Source organism: Diadema setosum, chromosome 9 (assembly GCF_964275005.1).
Source record: "Diadema setosum chromosome 9, eeDiaSeto1, whole genome shotgun sequence".
NCBI lineage: Eukaryota > Metazoa > Echinodermata > Echinoidea > Diadematoida > Diadematidae > Diadema > Diadema setosum.
Window position 1 is genome coordinate 4,326,397 of NC_092693.1, and position 27,944 is coordinate 4,354,340.

Here is a 27,944-nt window from a genome sequence, read left to right on the forward strand (position 1 = left end):
TTTTTTTTTGTGCAACCTAGGTATAACATCCCAATCTTTACATGAAATCATATCACCTCACCCATAATCTCTCTTCATGACAACAACCATAAAAATATCAAAGGTTTTCAACTCTGCTCATTACAGTTTCTAATCAAATTCTTGCCTGCAGACGCATTTTCTGATACAATGTACTGGTACCAATGTTTCTTTCATTCTGTAGTTGTACATACTAAAAAGGGGAATTATCTAAAGTTTGGCATGGCAGCCATGTTCGTATTTTCATTCCTTTTGAAGTTTCATCTCAGTAAAAGTGGCATAGATTGTTGTGCCAAGCAGTGTTTTGAGTGAAGTTGATGGATGGGGAAGAATATGAAATAGGACAGTGTCTGAACTTCTCTTTTCATTCACATTAATGACAGGAAAATATCTAAAATTCACTTCAGTCCAGTAAAAAGCACAACGAAAGACTGACCAATTAGTAGTCGAGAGCCATGCAAGCACTACAATGTCACTCTCTGCACTTGTCAATAGGTCTCTCTTGCCCGGAAATGTCTCATTGATTAATATACACTGAGATTTTACACTCACAATCACGGTTGGATGCCTTTCTATCAATGTTTGCCTTTGTATTTCTGCTGTGTTCATCCATATTGATGATAAGACTGAAGCTCTGAAACCAGTTTGATGCACAACTGAAAGCATCTCTTGCCACAGACTGACTTTTCAATGTCCTCAATATGGTATCGATGAAGAAAGGCTGTATGACCACTTCTGTGGCACAAGTCCTTCATTTCTCCACTTCATGACTGCGATCTCATCACTTTCGTAACAAAGCTCTGTTGTCCCTTTTTGTCACCTCTCTGTCTTCTGTTTCTTTAGTGCTATCTCATTATCCTGCGAAAGTATGATAGGTGGAGTGAAGAGTGAAACCAAACAGCAGATGCATATCAATCAATCAATCAATCAAAGAAGAGGAGTGAAAACCAAGGTGTCACGGCATACATTGGAAAGACAATGATTTGGAAATGGGGAATCAGTTCAAGCATGAACCAGTAGATCTTGTGCATTTATTCCAAGAAATTGGCTTGACCATGTGTACCCTTGCAAGGGTGCAATTACATGCTACACACAGTGCACTGAAACATACCCAAGTTCAGATGGAGATTAACAGATTTTTGAATGGACTAACACTTCAGAGTATTGCAACCACTTGCCTAGCCACAACTTCCATCTTATAGTTCGTGCAATGTCAGTAGATTCCCCACTTCAGATTTTTTGAAATTTCACTTCAATAAAATTATGCAGACTCATTTGTTGTGTCCTACAAATATGCAACTACTGTAGTTGAAATGTAATTTTTAAGAGGAAAAAAAAAATACTCCTCACAGGTAGGTATTTCGAAAGACAGAAAGTACTGCAAACTACAAAGAAATGCAATGACGATCATTCATATACACATAAACATAGGCAATGCATGTTCATACCAGATATGAAATGAATACATAATGTTACATAAAAGCTGAGATCAAACATTCGTCAGAAAAGCAAATATGAGTCTGTGAATACTCAATTCTGATAGGCTGATATCTGACCCATGTTTGCTCGCATCTTTTACATGCAACGGGGCCCCAGGATAATAGGAATGGCTGTGAGGTGACTCAATTTCCAGAATATAAACATCACCTGACGTGACAACAGTTAAGTGCAGTAATGCACCATCATATCTGTCTAAAAGAATCGATTGAAATCGCTATCATGGTGCAACTGAAATGTTTTACTGTATACGCTGTTATTTTTGCGTACAGACATTCTCGCGAATGAGAAGGTCATAGACATTTTTGCGAGATGTTGTTTTTGTGAATTGACGCCAACACTAACGTATATATGCTATTACCCTGGTGCATGGAGACATTTTCGCGTGTTGTTAAATTCGTGATCCAACTGAGATTCGCGAAATTCACTAAAATTGAATAAAAAAACAGCTTATACAGGGAGTATATGTTGTGACAAACAAACAATACTTACAAAAATCACAAACCACTCACCGTTCCAAACTGGTAGTAATGTGGTGCTATCTCGTACAGCCAGGACTTGTCAATCTCAGTCACATCTCTCATGTAGTCTTTACTTGTCTGTAGCACCTCGTTGTACACAACCCTGCAAAGAATCATCAGTTACAGTTACAATACAGTATTGACTATCCAATCTTTGTCTCTTCTTTCAGTGAAATGGGTACAGAAAACTGAAAACAAAACTTTTTCACAGATATCCATGAAGACAATAGAACAAACTGATTTTTCGTTACACGTTCACAAAGATACATGAACTATCCTATAAAACAGCAGACTTTCCCCATGTTTGAATTTCATCTGTACTCTACTATCAAATTCCTCAGATATAGTGTGCCATCATGATTTCTAGCCATAATAGTGTACATTATCTGATTACTGGATAGATTGATGGATTCACTTAAAAGTTAATGGGTGACCTGATGAACAGATAAACTGATTGAATTTTTTGTTCACATTATATCTTCAGCCAAAAGTTCTGTGAGGCATTGACCACAATCACTGACAAATTTTATCAAATGAAAACTATAGTTCATCATACTAGTTTAGTTGTAGATGATATTTCATTTGCTACAGAACTTAGGAGCCTGAATAAGGAACAGAATAGATAAACATCATCACAAAGATGACTTTGTAAGACGCAATTTAACAGACCGCATCACTTACGAACCGTAAACGACGATGAAAACTATGGCACAAATGGGGAAGCTACGACTCATCTCTGTTTATGAATGACAGGAAAGTGGACTAACCACTTGGGTGGCCGTTCTGTGTAGAGAACCGATGAGGGGTGAATGTGGAGGGGGTAGTTGTCTCTGATTGTCCGATACTCGCCGCTCGGATGGTAGTGGGCTGCGTTGGGGAAGAATCCAGCAACGATGCACCTCAGAACGGTGTCAGCATCCCCGTCACTTGATATCATCTTCACCTTGAACTTCTTGAGTATTTTCTTGAGTTGCTCTCGGACGGTTACAGCTCTGCAAAGACCTGCATGGATTAAACATTTCAGAGTGTTGGTACAACATACTGTACATGCATTTTATCAAAAGATAGCTGCACTTTGTAAAATATTCCATGTTCATCTGTATATGATAATCAGTGATGACGTGGTAAACAATCTCAACACACGAAGAACATAACTCATTCCCTGTTGAGGTATGCCGGTGCACTTGTGAATTCTGTGTGAATTCTACACTATATTAATCTCCCACATAGCTCAAATACACGGTACTTAATCACTACAGAACTTGCAGATCCATGGAAGTGTGCATCAATGTCTGAAATTCTTTGTTGACATACACAAAAAAAAAAAGAGAGAAAATCATAACTGGGTATCAGAAAGAACTGCACTGATTGTAATGATAAACATCTCTACTATTAAATGTCTTTCAAAAGTGGCATTTATGTAAATCTATTTAACTAGCTGTACATCGATTTGCCAAGATGCACAATGTGACTGAATACCTGATGAAAGTTTTGCTAAAAAAAACACTGCCCCCCCCCCCCCACCCATTTTACTAATCAGTTGATTCCACTTGTTATAGCACCATTGAGAGCTCCAATTCAAATGAAGTTTGGACTCACAAGACCTACAAAGTTGAATCCAGATAACTCGAGACAATTAACTCTGTCTTAATTGTTGGACAAATCTAATGCTTGGACACTTGCTTGGCATGGCAGTGAGTACAATAGGGTACCAGTATACATTTTGTAATACACTATAGTCATCTTTAAGAAAAAGAAGAAAAAAACCCCCCAACAACAACAATATATAACTGTCACAATGCGACCAGTTTAACCCCCCCCCCCTCCTCCTCCTCTCATTTGCATTAGGATCATGCCTGCTCACATCTTAGCTTTATGTTGAACACATTAGATAGGGATTATTATAAGGAATAGGATAAGGTACCAGTCTGACTAGCGGGTCAATAACACATAGCCCAGGGTTTTAGCATAGTTCAGACAGGTGGGTTTAATTGGGTAGGATGCAAAATCTTTTGTGTTTGTGTATGCAAGTGAGTATGAGAGTGCCCAGTTATGAGAGAGAGTGTGTGAGAGTAGACAGAAGATACCAAGAGCTCCTTGCAGAAGGATGAAGAGCTGAGGAGCTGCAACCCAGGCTCTTGTATGTGTGGGTAGCTATAGGGAATTGGGAAGGCACTGAGGCTGAGGCACGCCCTATAATTTGCAAGGTGGTTTTAGCATGGCTGGCAAAACCACAGATTTGCAGACAGCGTGACTTCTGGCAGCACAGGCCAGGAGGAGCCCATTTCAGCGCAACTTTTGGCAGCACAGGCCAGGAGAAGCCCCCAACTTCCCCCAGCTCGACTCACCCCTTCCATGAACTGGATGAGCTGGGCTTATGAGCTGAGCTCACGACAAAGCTCACGACAAAGCTCACGACAAAGCTCACGACAAACGTCTAGCCCGCATCGCTATATAACGCGACATCCTGCACTCATCGATCCCGAGCTGCTATTCAGCACGCAGCATCCCGGCACTCGTCGACATTCGGCATCTGTCGGCGTCGTTCGTCTCGGAGGCCCGCCTTCCGACCTACTCACCGTCTTCGTCCCCCAGGGTGACGCACGACGCACGGTAGCTCGATCCGCACACCCCCCCCCCCTTCCAGGTGCTATTTAATTATTTAAATCCCATGATTGTTTGTATGTCTGCCACAATGTGATTTGGTAGAATAGTAATTTTTGCAGCAATACTGTTCGTTTATGTAACCCTTTGAATTGTTCATTTTTTGTACTACTTGATTTTTATTTCATTTTGACGAGCCGGAAAGCACCGAGCTTCGTCAATAATAAACAATTTATTTCACGGAATATATTTGTGCAACGCCGCCTTTCTTCGGAGTTCATAATTTATACCATTCTTATACCACTGTAACAGGACTTAATCTATCGTCAGCCAGACTACTCAGAGCCAAGAGCTGACATAAATGGCGACCACGAAGGGACTCTTTCTTTTGATAGATTAGGTTAAAATATAGCTTGGTGTATTTATCCAGTTGTGTACTGTTTATCAATTCTCATGCAATTTAATATCCATGTTATATGCAATTCTCATGCAATGTTATATTCTATGCATGCTGTATAGGTAATTCTGCATTGTAACAGTGAGTCAAGTGGGGGAAAGGAGGCTTCATCAGCTGTGCCTGTCTTCACTTCAATTCTGTGCAGCGCGAAATTTATTTTGGTAAGTGTGCAAACTTATCCTCAGTGCCTTACAGTATGGAGCGTGATAAATTCATTGCACAGGGAAAAGAATTTGGGTTTAGTGGCAGTGAGTTGAAGGAGTATGTTGATGAGTGCATTAAGGAAGCCAGAGATGAGAGAGCAGAAACTAGGCGAGCTGAGACAGATGCTAGGAAAGAACAAGCAGACTTGATAGCCCAACAAATCAAACTAGAGGAATTGAGGAATGCTAATGGGATGGGACACAGGCCCAAGGTTGGGAATAAACCGAGCATTCCCCCTCTGCCCGTTTTTCAAGAAGGAAAGGATGACATAGATAGTTACCTTTGTCGGTTTGAAAGACATGCATCCTGTGTTGGATGGGATAAGGAAGATTGGGCGCTAGCACTGTCAGCTTTGTTATCTGGTAAGGCCCTTGACATTGTCTCTAGGCTTACATCAGAGCAGGTGCAGGACTATGAGATTGTAAAATCGTCCTTGTTGAAAGGTTATGACCTCACCCAAGAAGGTTATAGGTTAAAGTTCAAGCAGTCTAAACTCCGCCAGGGTGAAACATTTGTGCAGTATGCTTCCCGAGTCGAAAAGTATTTGGATAGATGGATTGAGCTTAGTCCATACAATGATGATGTTCAGGGACTTAAAGCTTTGTTGATCCAAGACCAAGTATTTGATGCATGTAGCAAGGAGTTACTGATGTTTGTCAAAGAACGTCAGCCTAGGAATCTGACAGAGGTTCTATCACTTGCTGATCAGTATCGGGATGCCCACATGGACCCTAGGATTAGGAGGATGAAAGACAAGCCCATTCATTCTAGTGGAGCCCAGCAATCCAGTTCATACACTACCGATACAACTAACAGTGAGACTAACAGATCTAATTCCTCCCCAGGAACAGTACCATTTAGAGGAAAGTCTGGTCAATCTCAGTCACCCATGAAAAGGTCAATGAAATGTTTCGATTGTTCTCAATTTGGTCACTCCTCTTGGAATTGCCCATATAAGAAAGGTCGACAGGAGAAGGGTGCGAGTCTCACTGAGGGCAAGTCAGCAGCAGGTCGTCCCCAGGACCCAGGACCCGCTGGGCCCCTACTCAAGAAATCCAGTGAGACTACCCACTTACCGGAACCGACTGGGATGTGCTTGATTGTGAATCCATCACCTACCGGGATGGAGAATCTCACTGATGGAGCTACAGTGAAATTGGCAACCGGTGGCACACTTCCCGTACTGTCAGCGGCTGCATGTGGAACACGCGGAGACGCTATGCCAGTGTGCCAAGGCATGGTGAATAGACAGCGTGTGGAGGTACTTCGCGACTCAGGTTGTTCAACCGTTGTTGTGCGACGCAACCTCGTGTTAGAGGAGCAATTCACTGGTGAGCAGAGGACCTGTGTTTTAATCGATGGAACAGCGAAGAAGTACCCCGTCGCAATTATCGAGGTAGACACACCCTACCTAACGGGCACGCTCGAAGCTTTGTGTATGGATTCGCCTGTTTATGATCTCATTCTCGGCAATGTGAATGGAGTCCGCGATCCCACAAATCCAGATGAGAGATGGGAGCCAGAAAGTCATCAGGCCAGTGCTGCGGGAACAAGAGGACAGCAGAGGCAAGCGAGACATGTGCACCCAGCCCTCTCAGTGCCCGAACCACTGGAAAGCATGGTGTCCGTGGAGGACTTGATAAAGGCTCAGAAGGATGACGAGTCGTTGAAATCGCTGAGAAACCTTGCGGAACTCGGGGATCAACGTGTGACAAAGCAAGGCAACACTACGTCGTTCGTGTACAAGAGCAATGTGCTCTACAGGAAATTCCTTGACGTAACCCCTGGATCAGATGTGGTGATGCAAGTTGTTGTGCCATCAAAGTTCCGGAATCAGGTCATGAAGCTGGCACACGAGTCCAACTTTGGAGGTCATCTGGGAAACAAGAAGACCCGCGACAGGATTCAGTCCAACTTCTTCTGGCCTGGAATGCATGCCGATGTGGGACGTTATTGCCGTTTGTGTGGGCCATGTCAACGAACCTCTCCAAAAGGTAAAGCGACAAAGGTGCCCCTAGGATCAACACCCCTCATCGATGAGCCGTTTAGAAGGGCTGCTCTCGACTTGAAGGACCGGTTGGAGGCAACATGTAAACTTGCCCAAGAGAATCTCGGCCTGTCAGCCGAGAAGTACAGAAAGCAGTACAACCGGAAAGCGAAGCATCGGAAGTTCGAAGTTGGTGATGAGGTCCTGCTCCTACTGCCAAGTGACCGCAACAAATTGCTTATGCACTGGCAGGGACCATTCAAGGTAGTTCAGCGAGTGGGATACCTGGACTACAAGATCGATATGGACGGAAAGGTAAAGACCTTTCACGCCAATCTTCTGAAAAGGTTCTTCAGAAGAGATAACCTCGACGAAAATGATGTCGCTTGCGTCTCAGTCGTGGATGACGGCACGATGGATGAGGACGATGGGGAGAACATCCAGCCTACAGCTAGGAACAACCTACTGCATCTACCAACATTAACCCCCACTGAATCGCTCCAAGACGTGCAGATTAATCCCGAACTGGATGAAGGTCAGCGCGGGACTATTAACTCTGTGCTGGAAGAGTATCAGGAGACACTGACTGACATGCCTGGATTAACAACTCTGGGAAAGCACAACATCAAGCTACTGAGCAAAGAACCGATCAAGAGCAAACCCTACCCACTACCCCACGCACTGCGAGGTGAAGTCACAAAGGAGGTGAAGAAAATGATTGACCTCGGAGTTGTAGAGCCATCTTTGTCACCGTATGCATCTCCTATAGTCATGGTCAAAAAGAAGGATGGCTCCATTCGGTTTTGCTGTGACTATAGGAAGCTGAACCAAGTCACAGTGACGGATGCAGAACCGCTCCCCGATCAAGAGGAAATCTTCGCAAAGCTGGCTAATGACATGTACTTCACAAAGATCGACTTAGCAAAGGGGTATTGGCAGGTGCCGCTCACAGAGAATGCCAAGGAACTCACAGCCTTCGTGACCTCAGATGGCTTGTACCAATTTTCGACAATGCCGTTCGGGTTGGTAAATGCGCCAGCAAGCTTCAGTCGCATAATGAGGGACTTACTCCGTGGCCTGAGTAATGTGGACAACTTCATAGATGATATCCTGATCCACACGGCTACATTCGAGGAGCACATCGTCACTCTAAACGAGGTACTGAGGAGACTGAGGCAGGCGAACCTGACGGCAAGACCGACCAAGTGCTTCATCGGGTACCGGAGCGTCGAATTTCTTGGTCACTGCGTAGGACAAGGCGAGCTTCGACCAGTCCAAGACAAGGTAAAAGCCGTCCAAAATGCACCACGACCGAGGACAAAGAAGCAGCTCCGCTCCTTTTTGGGCCTTGTCGGGTACTACCGACGATTCATCCCGAACTTCGCCGCGATAGCCGCCCCATTGACGGATCGCACAAAGAAAGGAGAGCCCACAGTCATTGGATGGGGAGACGCGGAGGAGATGGCCTTCAACACGCTAAAGAAGAAGCTAGAGAAGGAGCCCATCCTCCATCTTCCTGACTTGGATGCACCCTTCATTTTGAGGACAGACGCCTCTGACATTGGCCTGGGAGCTATCCTCCTACAGGAACGAGAGGGAAGGAAATTCCCAGTCGCCTACGCCAGTAGGAAGCTCCTCCCAAGAGAACAGCGCTACTCCGTAATGGAAAGGGAGTGCCTAGCCATCATATGGGCAACACAGAAGTTTGAGGCCTATCTGTTTGGTAAGCACTTCGAACTCGAAACTGACCATCAACCTCTCAAGTGTATCGCACGATCGAAAGTGGCAAACGCCAGAATCCTACGATGGGCGCTTGCTCTTCAGCCATATCGATTCACCATCACTGCGATCAAGAGTAGCGAGAATGTAGGTGCTGATTACCTCAGCAGGATCCCTGAAACCTGAACTTAGGACTGTCGCCTAAACAGGGAGACCTGTTTTCCCTTTCTTTCAGATATATTGACACTGAATTTCCACCCCAATGTGTATTTCACAGGAGAAAGCCACTCCGCTAACACAAACTAATGATTTACAATGTTCTAATTTACTAATGTTTCTCCCCTTTTTGAAATTATAAAAATTTCTTGAAGGAGGGGGAGATAAGTCACAATGCGACCAGTTTACCCCCCCCCCCCTCCTCCTCCTCTCATTTGCATTAGGATCATGCCTGCTCACATCTTAGCTTTATGTTGAACACATTAGATAGGGATTATTATAAGGAATAGGATAAGGTACCAGTCTGACTAGCGGGTCAATAACACATAGCCCAGGGTTTTAGCATAGTTCAGACAGGTGGGTTTAATTGGGTAGGATGCAAAATCTTTTGTGTTTGTGTATGCAAGTGAGTATGAGAGTGCCCAGTTATGAGAGAGAGTGTGTGAGAGTAGACAGAAGATACCAAGAGCTCCTTGCAGAAGGATGAAGAGCTGAGGAGCTGCAACCCAGGCTCTTGTATACTGTGTGGGTAGCTATAGGGAATTGGGAAGGCACTGAGGCTGAGGCACGCCCTATAATTTGCAAGGTGGTTTTAGCATGGCTGGCAAAACCACAGATTTGCAGACAGCGTGACTTCTGGCAGCACAGGCCAGGAGGAGCCCATTTCAGCGCAACTTTTGGCAGCACAGGCCAGGAGAAGCCCCCAACTTCCCCCAGCTCGACTCACCCCTTCCATGAACTGGATGAGCTGGGCTTATGAGCTGAGCTCACGACAAAGCTCACGACAAAGCTCACGACAAAGCTCACGACAAACGTCTAGCCCGCATCGCTATATAACGCGACATCCTGCACTCATCGATCCCGAGCTGCTATTCAGCACGCAGCATCCCGGCACTCGTCGACATTCGGCATCTGTCGGCGTCGTTCGTCTCGGAGGCCCGCCTTCCGACCTACTCACCGTCTTCGTCCCCCAGGGTGACGCACGACGCACGGTAGCTCGATCCGCACACCCCCCCCCCCCCCCCTTCCAGGTGCTATTTAATTATTTAAATCCCATGATTGTTTGTATGTCTGCCACAATGTGATTTGGTAGAATAGTAATTTTTGCAGCAATACTGTTCGTTTATGTAACCCTTTGAATTGTTCATTTTTTGTACTACTTGATTTTTATTTCATTTTGACGAGCCGGAAAGCACCGAGCTTCGTCAATAATAAACAATTTATTTCACGGAATATATTTGTGCAACGCCGCCTTTCTTCGGAGTTCATAATTTATACCATTCTTATACCACTGTAACAGGACTTAATCTATCGTCAGCCAGACTACTCAGAGCCAAGAGCTGACAATAACAAACATCGCCACAAGGTACATGTGTGTACGATTAATGTAAGTGAGCAGTCATAAATACTTCCAGGAGTGCAGAGTGATCATACCTTTATAATTGAGAAAGTTCTCCCGGCACCATCTTGAATTCTTTTTGTACTGTTTGAAAGCAAATAAATAGTTTTGTTATTGCAATGAGCATACATGATCGGAAAAAATAGTCGGTGGCATGTGTGGTACGGGTATATAAAAAAGATCGATCAAGAGAGAGGTGGTGTCATGGCTGAGTGAATAAGAGTACACATTTCTGAATCGCATGAGCGTGATTTAGGTTCGTGGGTTCGAGCCCCACAAAGTCAGACACGTTTGCCCTTCAGCAAGGTACTTTATCCACATTGCTGCTAGCCACCCAGGAGGATTAATGGGTACTTGGTAAGATGAGAATGTTTATGTTGGTTGATCAGCATGTGCACGCCGGTAAAACAGCGACTGGCTGGAATGCTCCCCAGGGAGTGGAGAGTGAGCAATGTCAGTGCTGGTTGGAGATAATGTATCCAGAGACCAGGGAAATAATAATATGTATGCACTTTAAACACTCTTACAGAATGTATTTTGTGCAATATAAATTCATATTATTCATATGATGTTATTGTTGTTATTATTATTATACTCTTGGATGCCCCTTCATGAAGCTCTTGTCAACACAGGTAAGGTGAAGCAATTTGCAGTAGCTATGGCAGCAGTCATGTATGATCCAATCATATGTCAGTATTTCAGTCTTTACCATGGTAACTGCAATCACAGCCATATTCAACCATCATAGACCCCTATTTGAAATGGACCCAAGGTTGTTGCAGTTGAAAGCCATACACTCCTAACGTGAGGGTTAAACTTGATTAATTACCAATAATGATAATACCAAAGTACTTTCAAATGTGTACATGTATGTACACATACAACATTTTGATGGAAACTTGACACTACTTTAATAATCCTTTCTTCTATCACTGCCTCCTGCAACCACATAGCTCTTGACATGAAGGTATATTAATACAAATATTGACCGCTTCGAGGAGCATATTTATAGACATGTGTTTAGCCTAATGGTGTACACTGATACCTGGGTCATCCACGACTGTGTTAAGATTGTACCACAGCAGTGTGCACATTTGCCAGACCACTAAGCTACATTGGTCCTTACCTTCAGGAAAGCATCATGGACGTTGAGTAGCGTCAGGTGATCTCCTTCCTTGACACCAAATCTCCTCTTGGCTCTCTCCTGTGTAAACCAGACAGCAAGGAGGGTGATGATTTTTCATTTAATACTGTACTTCATCATCATACCCCAATATGAGAAGGGTAGAAGACAGAGAGTGACATCAATTTGAAGGATTTACGGTTTTGGTTTCATTTACATGACACAATCAAAGACACGATGTATAAGCTTATTTTTGTGCATCAAAATGTATAATATTGTAAAATATAATAAAATAATGTAAAAAGTGGTGAGAGAAGCGAAAAGTTTATGTTTGCACACTAGTAACACTTTCTCACCTTTTTTGGTAACACAGTATGAAAGGTTGAAGACAGTTGCAATTCAAACAGCAAAATATAAGATGAATGCAATGACAAAAATCTTAACAGTCATGAAATGCCTAAATTAGTTTTCTGGGAGTAATACAAGAGTAGCGTAGGTCTCTCATCGAAGGGGAAAGAGCATCACTTGACTTCGTACAGAAAGTGCAGGAAGAGAAACAGGAGGTATGGGACTCACCGCTGCATTTTTCTGGTTTGACGGGCTCAGGAAGACATTTTGGACCTGAAGCATGGCAGCTATAGTTAGGATTTCTTCAGAGCAATTGTAGTCTCCTGCCAATCATATAGAGATAAGGTCAAAGTGTAAATATGTGTTGTGTAAAAGATTTCATGGATCATATAGAATGCAGTAACTATTTCATAAAGATTCAAACTTTGATTCTTCAAGGTTGCAAATGGAATGCCTCACTGACAATAAAATCCGCCTACCAATTGGCTAAGCACTGCAAATTCTGCCAAGTGCTTCCACTAAACTCTCACTTATGGCATTTAAGACGGAAAATATCAGATCAGACAAGTCATATTTTTCATTTTTCTTGCTATGGTTTGACTGAACATTGTTACATTGATCAGAAACTGCAAACAGTAAAGCCATGGGTATATAGGTGTTATTCATTAAGTGCTTACATGTGTTGTGTATCATAATTATTATCATAACTATCACACAACCTAGATTCCTGATCCCACATCCCTTGAGATGTAAAGACAAAGACCTTAATCTTGACCTAATCCACTGGAATTTGGACACATTGTTGAAATGACACAATGTCCTTGTTGAACTTATTTACTGCGTACTTAAACAGACTATTTATAACCCTGTCCTGCACATTTTGAAGAGAAAATTTGTGGACATTTTCTTGGCAAGTAACCATTTCTTTTTTTTTTAATGTATGCAGGAATATGTTACATCGTGTAAAAAGGGTCATTGTCATCGCTTTGCTTTAACTTGTCCAAATAGATGCAGCTAAGTCTTTTATATGCTTCATTGACATCACTTCAATTATTTGATGATGTACAATACTTTGAAATTTGTGGTATAGTTATGTTGTCACCTGATACAAGCAGCATCTTGGCCAGCATGGGCCTCAGTGGCAGCTCCGCCATCCGGACCCCCAGTGGTTCTGCCAGACGGGCGTGGTCATTGAGAGCACCCAGGGCGTAGAGTAGCTCCAGTCCTCGAACCATGGCCTTGGAGGAAGGCGGCGAGAGGAACGGGAAACGGAGGACGTTGTCAATGCCCAGGCATTTCAGCTGCAAGATGGGTGTCCCTAGATCACTCCTGGAGTTCAACAAAGAAATTAAACCATGAACACAGCAGGTGAACCATTTCAAGAGAATACACCACTGGTGGTCAGTTTACTTATAAAACATATTTCATTTGTACTTCTCTTCAAAAACATCTTGTTAAAACTTTAGTTAGTTTGAGTACTGTACAAGCTCTTGGTCCTGTGACATTACACTTACCATTTGTTCACCAACCGTAACAATGAAGTGGTATTATCCAATACTCAACAAAGACACATAAGTAATTTTGAAAAGTTATTGCTTTTAGTAAACAATCATCTGAATCTAATATTTAGAATCACAAATTGAGCTGCATTTGTAAAATCTTAGAATAAAGTCAGAGCATCTTTTTTTTTTGTCTTTTCATTAAGTTTATAACAAGGCCATATCTGGAGACTTAAAATTCTCAAGTAATACAGTGCCATGTAAAGAGGGAAACGACTGCTTATAAAATATCAATTCAAAAGTTTTAACTAAATGTAAGATAAACACAAGAAACTAATTGTTTCAATCCAAATGTATCAATACCACACAAAAGGCTAATCAAATCTTATTTTGACTGATTGACAAATTGCCCTACATCGACGTAAATAAGCACTGAATTGATCAGTGTTTTAGTAGTAGCCATGATAAAAATCATGGGCGTACATACTCGAGCAGGATTCAAACCCACGACCTCCTGATCACCGAACAGGCGTCATCTCCACTAGACCACCGAGCTTTCACCCGACAGCAAGTGTTGGTTCTAATCCTTATAGCATGCAGCGGGTACTGCTTTTGTTATTCAAATTTATGAAGTTCTTCTGTCGTGATGTTTTCATTGCAACTGATTGACAAATTGCCCTACATCGACGTAAATAAGCACTGAATTGATCAGTGTTTTAGTAGTAGCCATGATAAAAATCATGGGCGTACATACTCGAGCAGGATTCGAACCCACGACCTCCTGATCACCGAACAGGCGTCATCTCCACTAGACCACCGAGCTTTCACCCGACAGCAAGTGTTGGTTCTAATCCTTATAGCATGCAGCGGGTACTGCTTTTGTTATTCAAATTTATGAAGTTCTTCTGTCGTGATGTTTTCATTGCAACTGATTGACAATTTGCCCTACATCGACGTAAATAAGCACTGAATTGATCAGTGTTTTAGTAGTAGCCATGATAAAAATCATGGGCGTACATATCAGGAGGTCGTGGGTTCGAATCCTGCTCGAGTATGTATGCCCATGATTTTTATCATGGCTACTACTAAAACACTGATCAATTCAGTGCTTATTTACGTCGATGTAGGGCAATTTGTCAATCAGTTGCAATGAAAACATCACAACGGAAGAACTTCATAAATTTGAAATTTTATTTTGATGAATTTAAGCCATGCTGAGAACTATGTTTCAGTTTGAGACTTCCAATCAAAATGTTGACATTACCCCAGGATGAAACTCATGCCCAGATTACATTACCTTTGCATCTCTGGTACAGTTGTCTTTGGTAGCTTCCTGAAAGCCTCCTCTGTGTACAACCTGTATGCCTTGCCAGACCGGACACGCCCTGCTCTACCAGACCTCTGCTGGGCTGATGCCTGCGAGACCGGAACAGTTACGAGCCCCTCAATTCCAGTCTTGGAATTGAAGGCCTTGATTCTCACAAAACCACCGTCAATAACTATGTGGGTAGTTATATGAAAGGAAAAAAAAAAACAACATGAATATATGTTTCACCCTACAGTTAGAGCTCTGCAGAAATCAATGATCACACTCTACACATGAACTCAAATTACATTATCAGGGTTGATCTGCAGATCAAAAAACACACTCATACTCAGTAAAAGAAGAATAAAAGAATTATTTTGAAGGCAACAATAAGACTTCGCTTCAATTACAATGGGAAAAATAGCATGTGTAAAGCATACTTTAAGAGTTATATCTCCCAGCTTTAACTGAAAAAGCACAGTAGCCGTAAATCTATCAGCCACTCATCTGCAGCAAAAAAAAAAAAAAAAAAAAAAAAACACTCTACAAAGACAGAATGGTATGAGACTCACCATACACGATTCCATTGATGGTGATGGAAGTCTCTGCAATGTTGGTTGCTATGACAACCTTCCTAGTGTTCTTCCCCACCCTGTCGAAAACTCTCATCTGATCCTGAGCGGGAAGGCTGCCATACATTGGCAAGGCTAGCATCTTCATGGAACTGTCCTGGAGGGCCCTGATCTGATCTCTACAGAGACAGGAAAGCACAATCACTTTCATCTACTCACCTCTTCATCCATTAACATTTTTCCTTCCTATACATAGTCAACTGGAGCAAAAGCAGTGACCAAGGGCACTGATGCCATATCTTTTCCTTTAGTTCTGTGTTTACAGATGCCAATATGATCTGTTTTATCTTTTCTTTGTGTTTGTAAAGTATTGGTCATTATGTAACATAAGTTAAGCATCATAAACTTATTGGGTTTTTTTTTTTCAATGAAACATTCACACAGTTGAGCTTAGTTTCTATTTTCAAGTCATAATCTGAGGCACGTAAATCTCACTAGAGGTAACAAAAGAGAGAGGGAGATAAAGTTATAATGAAGTACAAGAATAATTCTTTATTTTGAGGTATATGCGTACCAGGTATGTTTGTGTGTGTGAGAGAGATTGTATGTGAGAAAGGAGACTTACATGACCATTCTCAGGACACGCTCCACTTCTTCCTGTCCAGGCAGAAAGGCCAGAATGTCTCCAGATGGCTCAGTCTTGTGGATCTTCATAATGGTCTCTACCATAGACTTCAAGTAGTCTGGCACTGGACTGAATGATAGTGGTGATAACAGTGAGGAAAATGAATATAAACACCGGTAACCATTTCTCTCAGCATGGAAGACGTACATTGAATGTTGCTAGACACCCACAGAACTAAAATGCATGCTAGCACCAGATGTGACAAGTGTTGAGAAGAGACAAGTGTGTCTGCTTGTCTGTCTATCTGTCTGTCTGTATGTATGTATGTATCAAATATATGTATGTACAGTTGAACCTCTCTTATCCGGCCTCCCTTTATCCGGATCTCTCTATTATACGGACGCAATCTCGCCGTGATTTTTTTTAATAAAATAATTATGGGAGGAAAGGGGGATTCCCAACTCCTTGAGAACTCCTACACAAACACACATGAATAACATATTACTTCCAACATGATTAACATACATTACATCAAATTTCCTTCCAAATTGCTTACCTTCAGACATTTTAACATCCCCAAACATCCCCAAATGTAACAATGAAAAGGTTGCAGTATACACATTACTACATGTGGTACTACAATGGGCTACATCAGTACATGTGTATGTATATGTACATGTATAAAGCATTGAGTCTCCCGTATCCGGCCAAATCCCTTATCCGGATGAGCCCCGGTCCCGACTTGTCCGGATATGAGAGGTTCAACTGTATGTATGTATGTATGTATGTATGCGTGAGTGTTAAAATTTATCTGCTCAAAACTTTGATGTAACTGTACATACATTCAACTCCTCTGACCTGCTACATCTCAGCTTCATATCAAAGACTTTGAATGAGTCATGATTACACAGAAAGCTTCAGCATCAGCGAACTTTCTTGCACCATGTTACTCTCGTCAAATAATAAATACCTCCAGATACATCTGTCGTAAGTCTAGACGAAACACCATAGGAAATCTTATCATCAATGCATACCTGGCCGAATAGAAAATATCCACTGGGTATGTCCTTCCCTCCACGGTAAGAATGGCAGCTGTGTCATTTCTGCATCAATTTTGAGGAGCAAATGTAAGAAGTTCCATACGTAAGTGCCTTCCAATTATCATAGGATAATCATCAAACTACATGCCTACATGCATATAGTATTGCGACTGCTTGTGGAATCCATACCTGATCCACATGATATCAACAACAACAAAACAAAATCAAATTGGGATTCCATGCTAGAGACACAGCAATCACCACACACAACCAGCTGATGGTGCAGCAGCTCAAAGTAGATAATTTGCCAACATCCGCACACTTATCATTCTCGTGGTTTGTTCCTACTGTCATGTTATCAGCTACACATGCCACAATTGGGCCATTAGTAGCCAATCATGTAAGTTTGGTCTATTTGTATCAGGATTTGTGCCACAATTGACATAGTGGCCCGAAGCATAGAGCTAACATTGTGATCGTATCAGATCTTACCACATCTTATGACATCCTGAGGTCAGCTGGTGCAAAAATTGTCTATGGACAACACAGTCCACAACTGACCTCATGATGTGATAAGATGTGATAAGACCTGATATGATCACTATGATTACTGCACAATTCAGACCACAATTTCAACAGTGGCGCAGATTGTGATAGACAAAAATGAATATTCAACGATCAATTAGCAATGGCCAATTGTGGCGTGTATAGGGGATCAAACAACAGTGGGGACGGGCCTTCGTCAACTGTCTGAGTGCACACCAAGTTCCTGAAGATTCTGAAGAATTCAGAAGAAACTACTGGCTGAGCAAACTTTCCAGTACACTATTGTGAATAACTTTAATTCAGTCATCGATTGCATTGTTTTCAGACTAACTTTGGATCTTTGCTCTTGTTCTGATTGAAGAAGTCCCTGAAGGATTCCGCATCCAGCGTTGCCGAGGCAACGATGATCCTCAGCTCTGGTCTCTTTCTCTGTATCTTCTTGAGGAGGCCAACGATGATGTCGGTGAAGAGTGTTCGTTCATGAGCTTCATCCAGCATCAGGACACTGTGGATTAAATTGTCACAGGAATGAATAATTCTCACCCAACAAACATGCCACGTTACATCCACTTGTGGATTTGTTTTTTGAAGGCATTATTACTGGAATCAGAAGGGAAACAACACTCCTTTACAGTTGTTGAAAACATTGGAAAGGTTGCATGAAAGTTGTCCTATATGACTGGTTGGCCATTACCCATTGTTCCATTTCCACATCTGAGACCAACACATTCCTCGTTCAAGGGATCAAAATTTTATTTTGTGTGTGTGAGGCTTACTGGTTTTGTTTGCCTCCTGACTGTCGTCTTCCAACAATTACTGCCTTTTACAAGTCACAACATATATGGAAAAGTGCTACTGGAATACTGGAAGGTGATTGGCTGTGAAGAGGTCTGTTATAATCAACTCCTGCCATTGTTGATGGCCAATTTCTCTGAAAAGGGGCAAAACTTTCGATTTCCTCTACGCAGCCTTCTTGGAGCAATGTGCAATGAGATTTTTTTTCTCTCTCTTTAGGCAATGCCCACCTACAACGGAAAAAAAAAAAAGAGGCATGCACTAAGTAATGTCTTGCCCTACATATCACCACTTGTATATGGTTTAGTAACTTGACAAAATTTATTATGAGTACACCCCAAAATATTGTGAGTATAGTGACTTTCAAAGTAAGCTCATTGACCTTGTAACCGTGACACTGTCAGATCTGACCCGTATTCACACTCGACTATCATCTTTAAGTAATACAACCTCGGTACCTATTTCATGGTCATAACTCAAAGCTGTAGAAAGTAATTGACAGTACGCCAAATTGTTAATGATGCCAGCGATGAGGCCAATGGAAAAGTGACACCTACGTGTATGTCCGCTTTCCCTATGCAGTAGAGACAAAACTGAAATGATGGAAATGGTCTCATCTGGAAGAATAGATCACAAACTTTCATCATCTACAGAAAACTTGATTATTTGAGCCTTCACTGATAAAAGCACTCTATGTCCACTAAGAGTATGACCTGTATACATGACTTGTCATACAGTTGCCATTTATTGAATGTAAGATGAGACTAGCATTTGGTCTGACAATTTGAAATGGGAAGTTCTTTCCCTCCTCCCCCCCCCCAAAAAAAAAAACCAACAACAACAACAGACAAATGATAGCAACATCGACAATAAAAACACCCCCGTTATCACAGGAAGATATTGATGAGAACCTAGCCTACCACACCCATTTCGCTACAATAGATATTGATGTGCTGTACTACTTAACCAACATTCCAGGCGATCCATCTATGTTAGAAATACTTTAATTTGTGATTCTTCTGCAAATTAGACCTGCCACATTCAAAAGGGTAGAAACTCTAGTTTGGATTATATTACCTGTATCTTGACAGGAGGGGATCCCTCATCATTTCTCGTAATAGAAAGCCATCTGTCATGAACTGTAAGAAGACAGATATGAAAATCACGCAAATGAAAAAAATACACATAATTTTTTTTTATATAATTATTACGTAACTCAGTTTGCTACAGTGCTACACTAAAGGGAAAAAGAACAAAACTGTCTAATCTTGTACTTGCACTAACTGCCTAAAATGTCAGCATATGCATTCAGAGCAACAATGCTTGAGACATCAAGTTGCTTGTTACTATTCCAAAGAGCAGAAATGACAGCAAATCTGATGCAACTGCAAGGGTGAGCATGAACAATGATCTAATACTGTATACGCTATATATTTCGCGGGGGTTTTATTTTCGCGAATTTCGCGAGTCGGGAGCTATTCGCAAAATTAACAACACGCGAAAATATTACCTTCCAAAATGAATCCCTTGCCTTGATGATACGAACATTTCAGTACTAGAATACCATGTAACGGCTTTACTACCGAACAGACCATACTGGCTAAGCTTGTTTACGCACGTCCACGTCTATTTACGAATACTGTACAGAGCCAATCCATTATCGCAAGGGGACCACTCGTCAGAAATCTAGCGCGATGGACTTAACCACTTCAAAAATGTTGAATTCTAACTTACTAGTTCGCAGAGTTTGGCAAGTCTTTTTCATGCAGTGTATAACTAGTATCATTCTTATATGCTAGTAAGTTGAAAATTCACACTTTCTTTGCCACTTCATATTTTCTCTATTCCCCCAATCGCGAATTTAACCACTCGCGAAAATGTGTGACAGCGGCAATTCGCGAAAATTTATGTACGCGAAAATTATAGCGTATACAGTATTTGACTCATTAACTTTTAAGTACTGGTGCTTGGAAGTGGTGGGAGGAGTTCATAATACGGGGATAGGGCACAGGTAGCTTGTATCTCTGATGCCAAATTTATATTTTGAAAACATTAAAATATCCAACTTCACTGGATCTTGCGATCAACTTTCAAATTTTTGACAAGAATATCAAGTCTTTCAAAACCTCTCTACATCAAAAAGCAATAACTCTAAAATAAACAATGCATGGGCAATAAGTTTGGAGAGACTAGGATTCTATATTTTATTCTTGTCAAAGAATTCAATTGAGTGTTTTGTGTTTGTTTGGTATCCAGTGACTGTCATTTTCGACTGTCTCCTATTCTTTCCTGTACATTCATGCTAAATTCAAACTGAGACATTCTATCACAGTTGCCCAGTGTCACCTGCTCTCACTCACAGAATAACCTTACAACAGATTTCATTTCCATATTTCCATAAAGTGCAATGCATGGATTACCTTGACCTTTGTAGCCTCTGGGTCTGTGCAGTCTTCAAATCGAATGGCATAGCCAACCTCGTGACCCAGGAGAGCACCTCTCTCTTCTGCCACTCTTTGTGCAACCTGCACTGACATTTACCCACAATGAAATGATTTGTGAGTGTTGATATAAAATGGAACATTTCAACACTGCTGGAAGTTTCTGAACATGCATGTCACTATGAATGAAACTCCACCGAAAAGAAATCAAGCAATGCATCAAAACTCATTTCACATACTAAAAGTCAGAATGTTGTGTACATATCATACAACAGATATAGAAGATACACACAAACACCCACACACATTTATAAGTACATAACAACAAAAAACCCCAAAAGGTAGGTGATTCTTTGCTGCAAAATCAAGAAAACACTTTTTTTTTTAATCTCTCTTGGCACAAGAGCAAATAAGAAAAAAAAAATATTTCAGTTACCTCTCCAGCACAATGCAAGATAAGCTTTTGTTTTTGTCTTTAGAATGGTCATGATAACCCATCAAATTTCAAAGTTCTTTTATTTTGTTCTGTTGAATCAGAAGAGTCTGATACAGAGGGATTGTTAGCTTCATTGAGTGGAATCTATTCCTCGGCCACCTCACCGTGACAGCAGCGACTCTTCTTGGCTGCGTCACCCCGATGACGCGGCCCTCTGCTGCCCAGCCCGCCTCGGTAAGATACTGTGGAAGCTGTGTGCTCTTCCCACTGCCCGTTTCTCCAACGACGACTAGTGTCCGGTACTTCTCCAACAGGTACAAAATGTGGTTGCGGTGCTGTAAGGGGGGATAAAGAGGTAAAAACTAATATCTAGCAATGATGACATTCAACACAGTTAGCTTAATGAGGCCTCACATAAACCATACACTACTAACTTATCATCATCATCCCTACATCCTTAGTATCCTTCGAATTTATATACTGGGTTAGATCATGTTTTTCCTCCTAACCTGTTGAGAATAAACTGATTTTGCTCTAACGCACATTTCCCATGCACACCTACAAAGGTATACATGGGACTAGTCTTCAATGGGTTAAGCATCGTTATCTTCCTGCAACATCTTTGAAGTCAAATGTGTGGTTGTGATACAGCGACTGATTATCATTCTAGACACACACAATGCATTTCCCTACACAAACTTCAAAGTGATTTTCATACCCTTCTCATTGGTTCGAGTGTGATCAGACTTTGTGATGTATAGTCTTGTAAAACAAATGATTTACTCTTTCACCAGAAGCTGAACAAAATAAATGCATTTTCCAGCATAAAGCAACAAAATTCCCACCAAAAATGCATCATGAGACAGCAGAAGGAAAGATCATAATCCCTATCAAATGCTGGAACAGTACTTCAAGTTGTAAATGGCAACATACCTTCATTGTAAGTATTGAGAGTGCAGTACTATAAATGAAGATCTTATGAATATATATCCATTTTGGTGAGGATGAACACCAATTTCAACATTTCTTCAAACATAATTTTTGTAATTTGATCACAGAGTAAATGTGAAATTAATGTAACCGTTTCATGACTTGGTCCTGTGAGAGTTCCAGTTTCAAATGAGATGCCATGGGTACAGTTACCAAGAAACATAAGGTGGAATATGTACACGTACACCCCACAGTATGTCACACCAACCTTGAACACTGGTAGCCTCTGCCTCTGCTGTTCAATGGAGAGGGAGACATTTGGATTGAAGACCACACCCTGGGATTCCCCCTGGCTTTCCCCACCGGTCCTCTCCTCCTTCAGCCCCTCACCAGGAGCAGCGGTTCCTCATGACAGATAATAGGCAGAAACAAAAAACCTATCATGCATGCTCAAACATCAATCTTCCTTTGGATAGCATGCAATGACCATCATATCCTTCTGCGACCCCCCCCCCCCCCCCTCCACCGGATCATTTTTATGTAAACATGATAATGCTTTATCATATGCATGGAGAGTTAGTAGCAGCAATTCCTCTCTTTTTTTTTTAACAAAGTAATAATATCATCTAGCATTTGGAGCATATATTCTAAACATAACATAACATAACATAAGGATAATGAAAAGAATGCATTAGGACACATAATAATAATAATAATAATAATAATTGCATTTATATGGCGCTTCATACTGACGTTTCTAAGCGCACTTTACTACTCATACAAATAGATTAGAAAACACAATAACATTAACAAAATCAACGTTAACAGTAAAAAGAAGAAGAAGAAAGAAAAGAAAAGAAAAGAAAAATACATGTGATACAATGGTACAATAATTGATAACTGTGTGTGCCTCCAGGAGAAAAAAAAAATTTACAACTGATTAAACAGGTGAGTTTTAAGAAGAATTGCTACATGCTACATAATTGGAATTAGTATTATTAGACTGTGATAATATTGCATAACTTAGTGGATTTTTTAAAGCATAATTTGAAGATCCTCTAATCCTTTGAATAAAAAAATCTGTAATCTTATGACAGACAGTTTTGTGTGATACTAGTACTCAATGCATACACTGGTATGGTAATGCCAAGTTTAAGGACATTTCATAGGAATTTGGGATATACAAATTGTATTTATACATAAATGAGAGCTACTTCTTTATGTTAACAGAGTTGTATGAAATCAGATCTCCAGACATTCATGCAGTGGAAAAAAGAGAAAACAGACACCGCATTTTTGCCTAAACTGAATGAAGAAGACATGTGCATGATTCCATGGCAATGGAGCAATTAGGTTACCTGGTTTCCAAAACTTAGGAGTTGGTAGTGCCATCTTATCTGACTCCACAGTTTGGAAGAATGATGAAATGAGGCTATTTGTACAAAGAGAAAAGATATAAAAAAAGCACCAAGTCATTGTGAAATGACATATTAACACAAAGGAAATAAAGTGGCACTTTTTAGTTTTTGCTCATCAATTATCACAGTTAGAATCTAGAAATTAGACGTTATAATCATAGAAATAGGATAGAGTATGACTTGTCTACACTTCACAATAAATCTTGTCCTAATCTATACAAAAACATATGGATCTAGCTTGTACTGTGCTATAGGAATATATGAGGTGATCCTGCCCCCTGGACCAAGTGATCTGATTAATGTAATTTTTGCATTATTGCCTCACTTTGACAAGTATAAAACTGTGGGGAAAAAATTGTTTTCGTATTGCCCATGCTGACAATTTAAGTCAATGGGCAATAAATTGGACTAGGTACTGTAAAAGTGGAAATTTTCGCAGTGTTGAAATTTTCGCGCATTTCGCGCAACCAGAAACTAGTGCAAAAATAAAAGCCCGCAAATATTTTTGCTTGCCATATGTTCCTGTGCGTGACGTCTTGATTCCGCAGAAAATGCCAAACGCGTCGCGCGAAAATATCCACTTTTACAGTATTCTGTCTTGTCTGCTGTGCGAATATTTGCCATGTGTCCGACTCTTGCTGCAAGCGCTCAAACTCTTGCTAGTAGTGCATAGTGCAAGCAGGAAATTCTGATTAGTTGCTCTGCCCTACAGCCTATTTGGTTCCTCCCCCCCCCCCAAAAAAAAATGTAGTCTTATTTATTCCAAGATGTGATTACTGGCACATTAATTGTCAATACGTCTAGTTTGCTCTAGATGTCTGATTTTTGTAGTAATTTTAAGGATGTAGGATTAAGGATATTTAAGGATGTGGCTACTTTTGGTTGTCACTAGAAATTGGTATTGCCCAAGTCGAGCCATTACTCAAGGCTCGGGTGATAGAATTCTAATTTAGGTAATGAATAATATTTAGATTTGTTTATTTTTACTTTTGGTTAGCATTTTTCATAGATTCTATAGGGGTCTATCTGCAAACACATTTTGCCTGTAAAAGGTAGCTAGCGCCAAACAATTAACTACAGAGCAAAGACCCAAGTTTACCCAAACACCTTCTGGGCTCTGGATATGAACTGCCAAACAAAATTTCATTCTAAGGTGACAATTTTTTTTTTTTTCTGTGATTCATCAAAAGCCCGACTGAACAGTTTGGGGTGGTTGATCAGTCTGTTGATCAGTCAGGCAGTCAATTTGTGGATTGATCTACTTTTTTCAGTTTCTGAGCGATCTTTTTGTTCTTTCAAATGCATGTCTGCAGAGATATGTATGTAAAAGTATCTAAAACATTGTGCAAGTCAAATTATGTCTGCTGATGCCAGGCAATGCACCCAGGGAAAAGCATAATGTAGCATTGCCCAAAAGCTACAATCTAACCGATATCTCACCATGGGCATTGTAACCATTACGTTTTGGGGTCGCCTTGATTACACACAGCCAAGTCGCTGTAAAAACGTGGTTGCCAGTGATACAATAGGGAGAGCTCTAGATTTTGACACGCGGACGTTTGAGACCACGCTTGAGCTGGACGTTTTCCCCTCCCCTGTGTCGCACTAAAAAATAGCTTTAAATTATGCTGGGGATGCAACGTATAAAAAATAAAATGGCGCTCCCATATGATTGGTGCATGAAGTAGTTCTCTATATCGCAAATTGTGCGGACGTAAAAATACCCAAGAAACGTATTAAAACGCGTAGTGAAAAACTCAGCCGACGCAAGCTAAATAGATCGACTTGATGCGCTTCTGCGAGCTGCGCATGTTTAGAACATGTTTTTTTCCTCTGAACGTCCCCATCGCAAAAATCTAAAGCTCCCTAATATCTGAAAAAGGCGGCGTTAGCTATGCTTCGCACTACTGACAGTATTTAACTGTATAGTGAGGTGCCCGCACCTCATCAGGGGCCCGAATACTGTCACCCCGCTTAAAATTGTTAGTGTAACAAGCGCGCTAAACAAAAATTTATGCCCGGGACTGTGTTCAGAACGCTTGAAACTTGACAGGGCTACCACAACCAAGCAAATTGTGGTGAAAACCGAACAGTTTTCACAAAAATCTGAAATTTACATTTAAGGAATAATTGTTATCATCACGGTCACCTGCACACATCTTTTACATGTATGTCTATGGGAGCATCACGGTCACCCGCACACGTATTTTCCGTGCTTTGTCTATGGGAGCGCGGGTGGCGAGCTGCGGGCCCCTTCCTTATACCCCCTTCTCACTAAACAACGATTCTGCTATGATCATAAAAAATCAACAAAGCGTGGTTGATCGTGGCTTGATCACTTTAAATCTTCTCCATCGCATCTTGAGCGGTTCAGAAGCTCAGAGGGTCACCAAAATCACCATGGTCAGCGACCTCGCCACGGAAGTTTTGAACATGTCCAAAACTACCGTCGCGAGGTCGCCGTGGTTTCAGAGCGTATCACAATCGCCTCACGAGCGCATTAAAAGTGCCACATTCGTAACTCTGACGGGGTAGCAACGCGTCAGGCATAAATCTAGCGCATCAAAAGCGGCCCCCATCGCCCATGAAAATGACCACTTTTACAGTGTTACCTGGTACATAACAGGAACCAACTATGAACGAAAGAAAGTGATGCACAGCCCAGAAAATTAGACATGGAGAAAAGCGTATAAATTCATTTTTCCACGTTCACTCAGTACGAATCTACTCTGTTTATTAAATTGTTTGTTGTCATATGTCATTGCAAGTCAGTGAAAGCAAATTAAGTTGTAATCTTTTCAAATACATCTTCATAAAATTGTCTCATGATATTGTACTCTTGTAGGATATGATTTGTAGTTTCGTAATACATACACATTTTACCATTTTAATTGAATGGATGACTTAACTGATAGTGCAATTTCACATCAGGTTCTAGCTGCAACTGGTGTGTCCTAAATTGCTAAGATTAAGGGTAAGACCATATTCTGCATATCCATGTTGGTTTGACACTGACATCTGCCTGGCTGAAGAAATTCAATCATGAAACCTATACCGGTACCCCGCCCCGATCGCTTGAGATCATAGCATGAGCCCGGCATAAACGTACCATTGTTGCTCCGATCGTATCACTGTTGTAGTGAGGTCTTGATAGGCGAACGAATATCGCAATACAATCGCTTTGATCGCAGAAGCAGCACATCTCGTCGGCTTGGAAAAGCGGCAAAAACGTGGCAGCGTCGTACTCGTAGCATTTTGTGGCACTATCGCCTACAGCGCAGTTTGAGTGTAGAGAAACCGTAGTGTAATCGCCTCGGAGGCCAAAAATGGAGACGGACGGCGATCGCGCCACGATTTGTTAAATGGTCATAGATCGCCATGGTCGCCATAAAATAGTCGCCTTCCTAGATAGTGATTGGTGAGATGGGGGCCCGAGTGCACAACTATTCCGCATCGTTCGCGTTTGGCGACGATAGCTGTATGTGAGTGGGATTTCATAGAATTTCAGTGACGAAATGTGAGTCAAATATGCACAAACATTAACTGTGACGAGGTGCAAGAATCTTCAGTCTATTGAAGGAGGCAGACTTAATCAGAAGAAGAAGAAGGTGCGGGTCACTCAAGTATACTGGCCCCGGCCGGCGATCGCGCTGCTGTTGTTTCCACCCATTCTTTTATAGCACATGGGACTAAGGATCAGGTTTGACTGTAGTCAATGTGTACTAAGTTTAAATTACTTCAATTCATGATTACTTTTTGAACATGAACAAGAGGAAATTAGAAATGTTTATAAATATGCGATTTTTCCTTCGTACTGTAATAAGTGCCATCGAAGAAGAAAGTATAATCATGGCTGGAGAATGATTACAATTCAATACCTACCAGAATAACCTGTCGGCTCCCTCTCCCACGCCTTGCACCACCAGCAATGGAGCGTAGCGCCGCGCCGCCGGGCGGGGGGCGGCGCTGCTGTCCGCGGCGCGACTGTTGCTATAGCACAGCAGTTATGAACAGCACAAAGCCCAAAGGCGACGGAGCACGTTGAGTGCAGTGTTGCTCGCGCTTGTTTGTGACTGACCAAACTCTATAGTCTTTTAAATTCAGACACTTTTAGACATTGTCAGCCTAAAGTGAGAATGACAATGGCGACTGCACTGGCTGAGAAAAAAAAAATAATTACCGGTACCCAGTTAATCCAACGTTAGTAGTAGTTTTCTCTTAATGAGTTTTGACTGAAGAAAAT

At 41.5% G+C, this 27,944-nt stretch overlaps 1 protein-coding gene across 1 annotated transcript; it reads right to left on the bottom strand.

Annotated features, from left to right (window-relative positions):
- Positions 1-27,596, bottom strand: LOC140232633 (probable ATP-dependent RNA helicase DHX35). Its single transcript, XM_072312734.1, has 18 exons — positions 27,584-27,596; positions 23,642-23,715; positions 22,552-22,688; positions 21,518-21,688; positions 20,897-21,001; positions 19,554-19,615; positions 18,013-18,186; positions 17,130-17,198; positions 16,096-16,224; positions 15,471-15,649; positions 14,890-15,091; positions 13,196-13,422; positions 12,322-12,416; positions 11,749-11,826; positions 10,658-10,706; positions 2,804-3,038; positions 2,028-2,139; positions 1-876 (listed from the first exon to the last, which is right to left on the bottom strand). The coding sequence occupies exons 2-18, from the start codon at positions 23,673-23,675 to the stop codon at positions 835-837; spliced, it is 2,100 nt and encodes a 699-aa protein (XP_072168835.1). The 5' UTR covers positions 23,676-23,715; positions 27,584-27,596; the 3' UTR covers positions 1-834.
- Between the last annotated feature and the right edge of the window lie 348 nt (positions 27,597-27,944).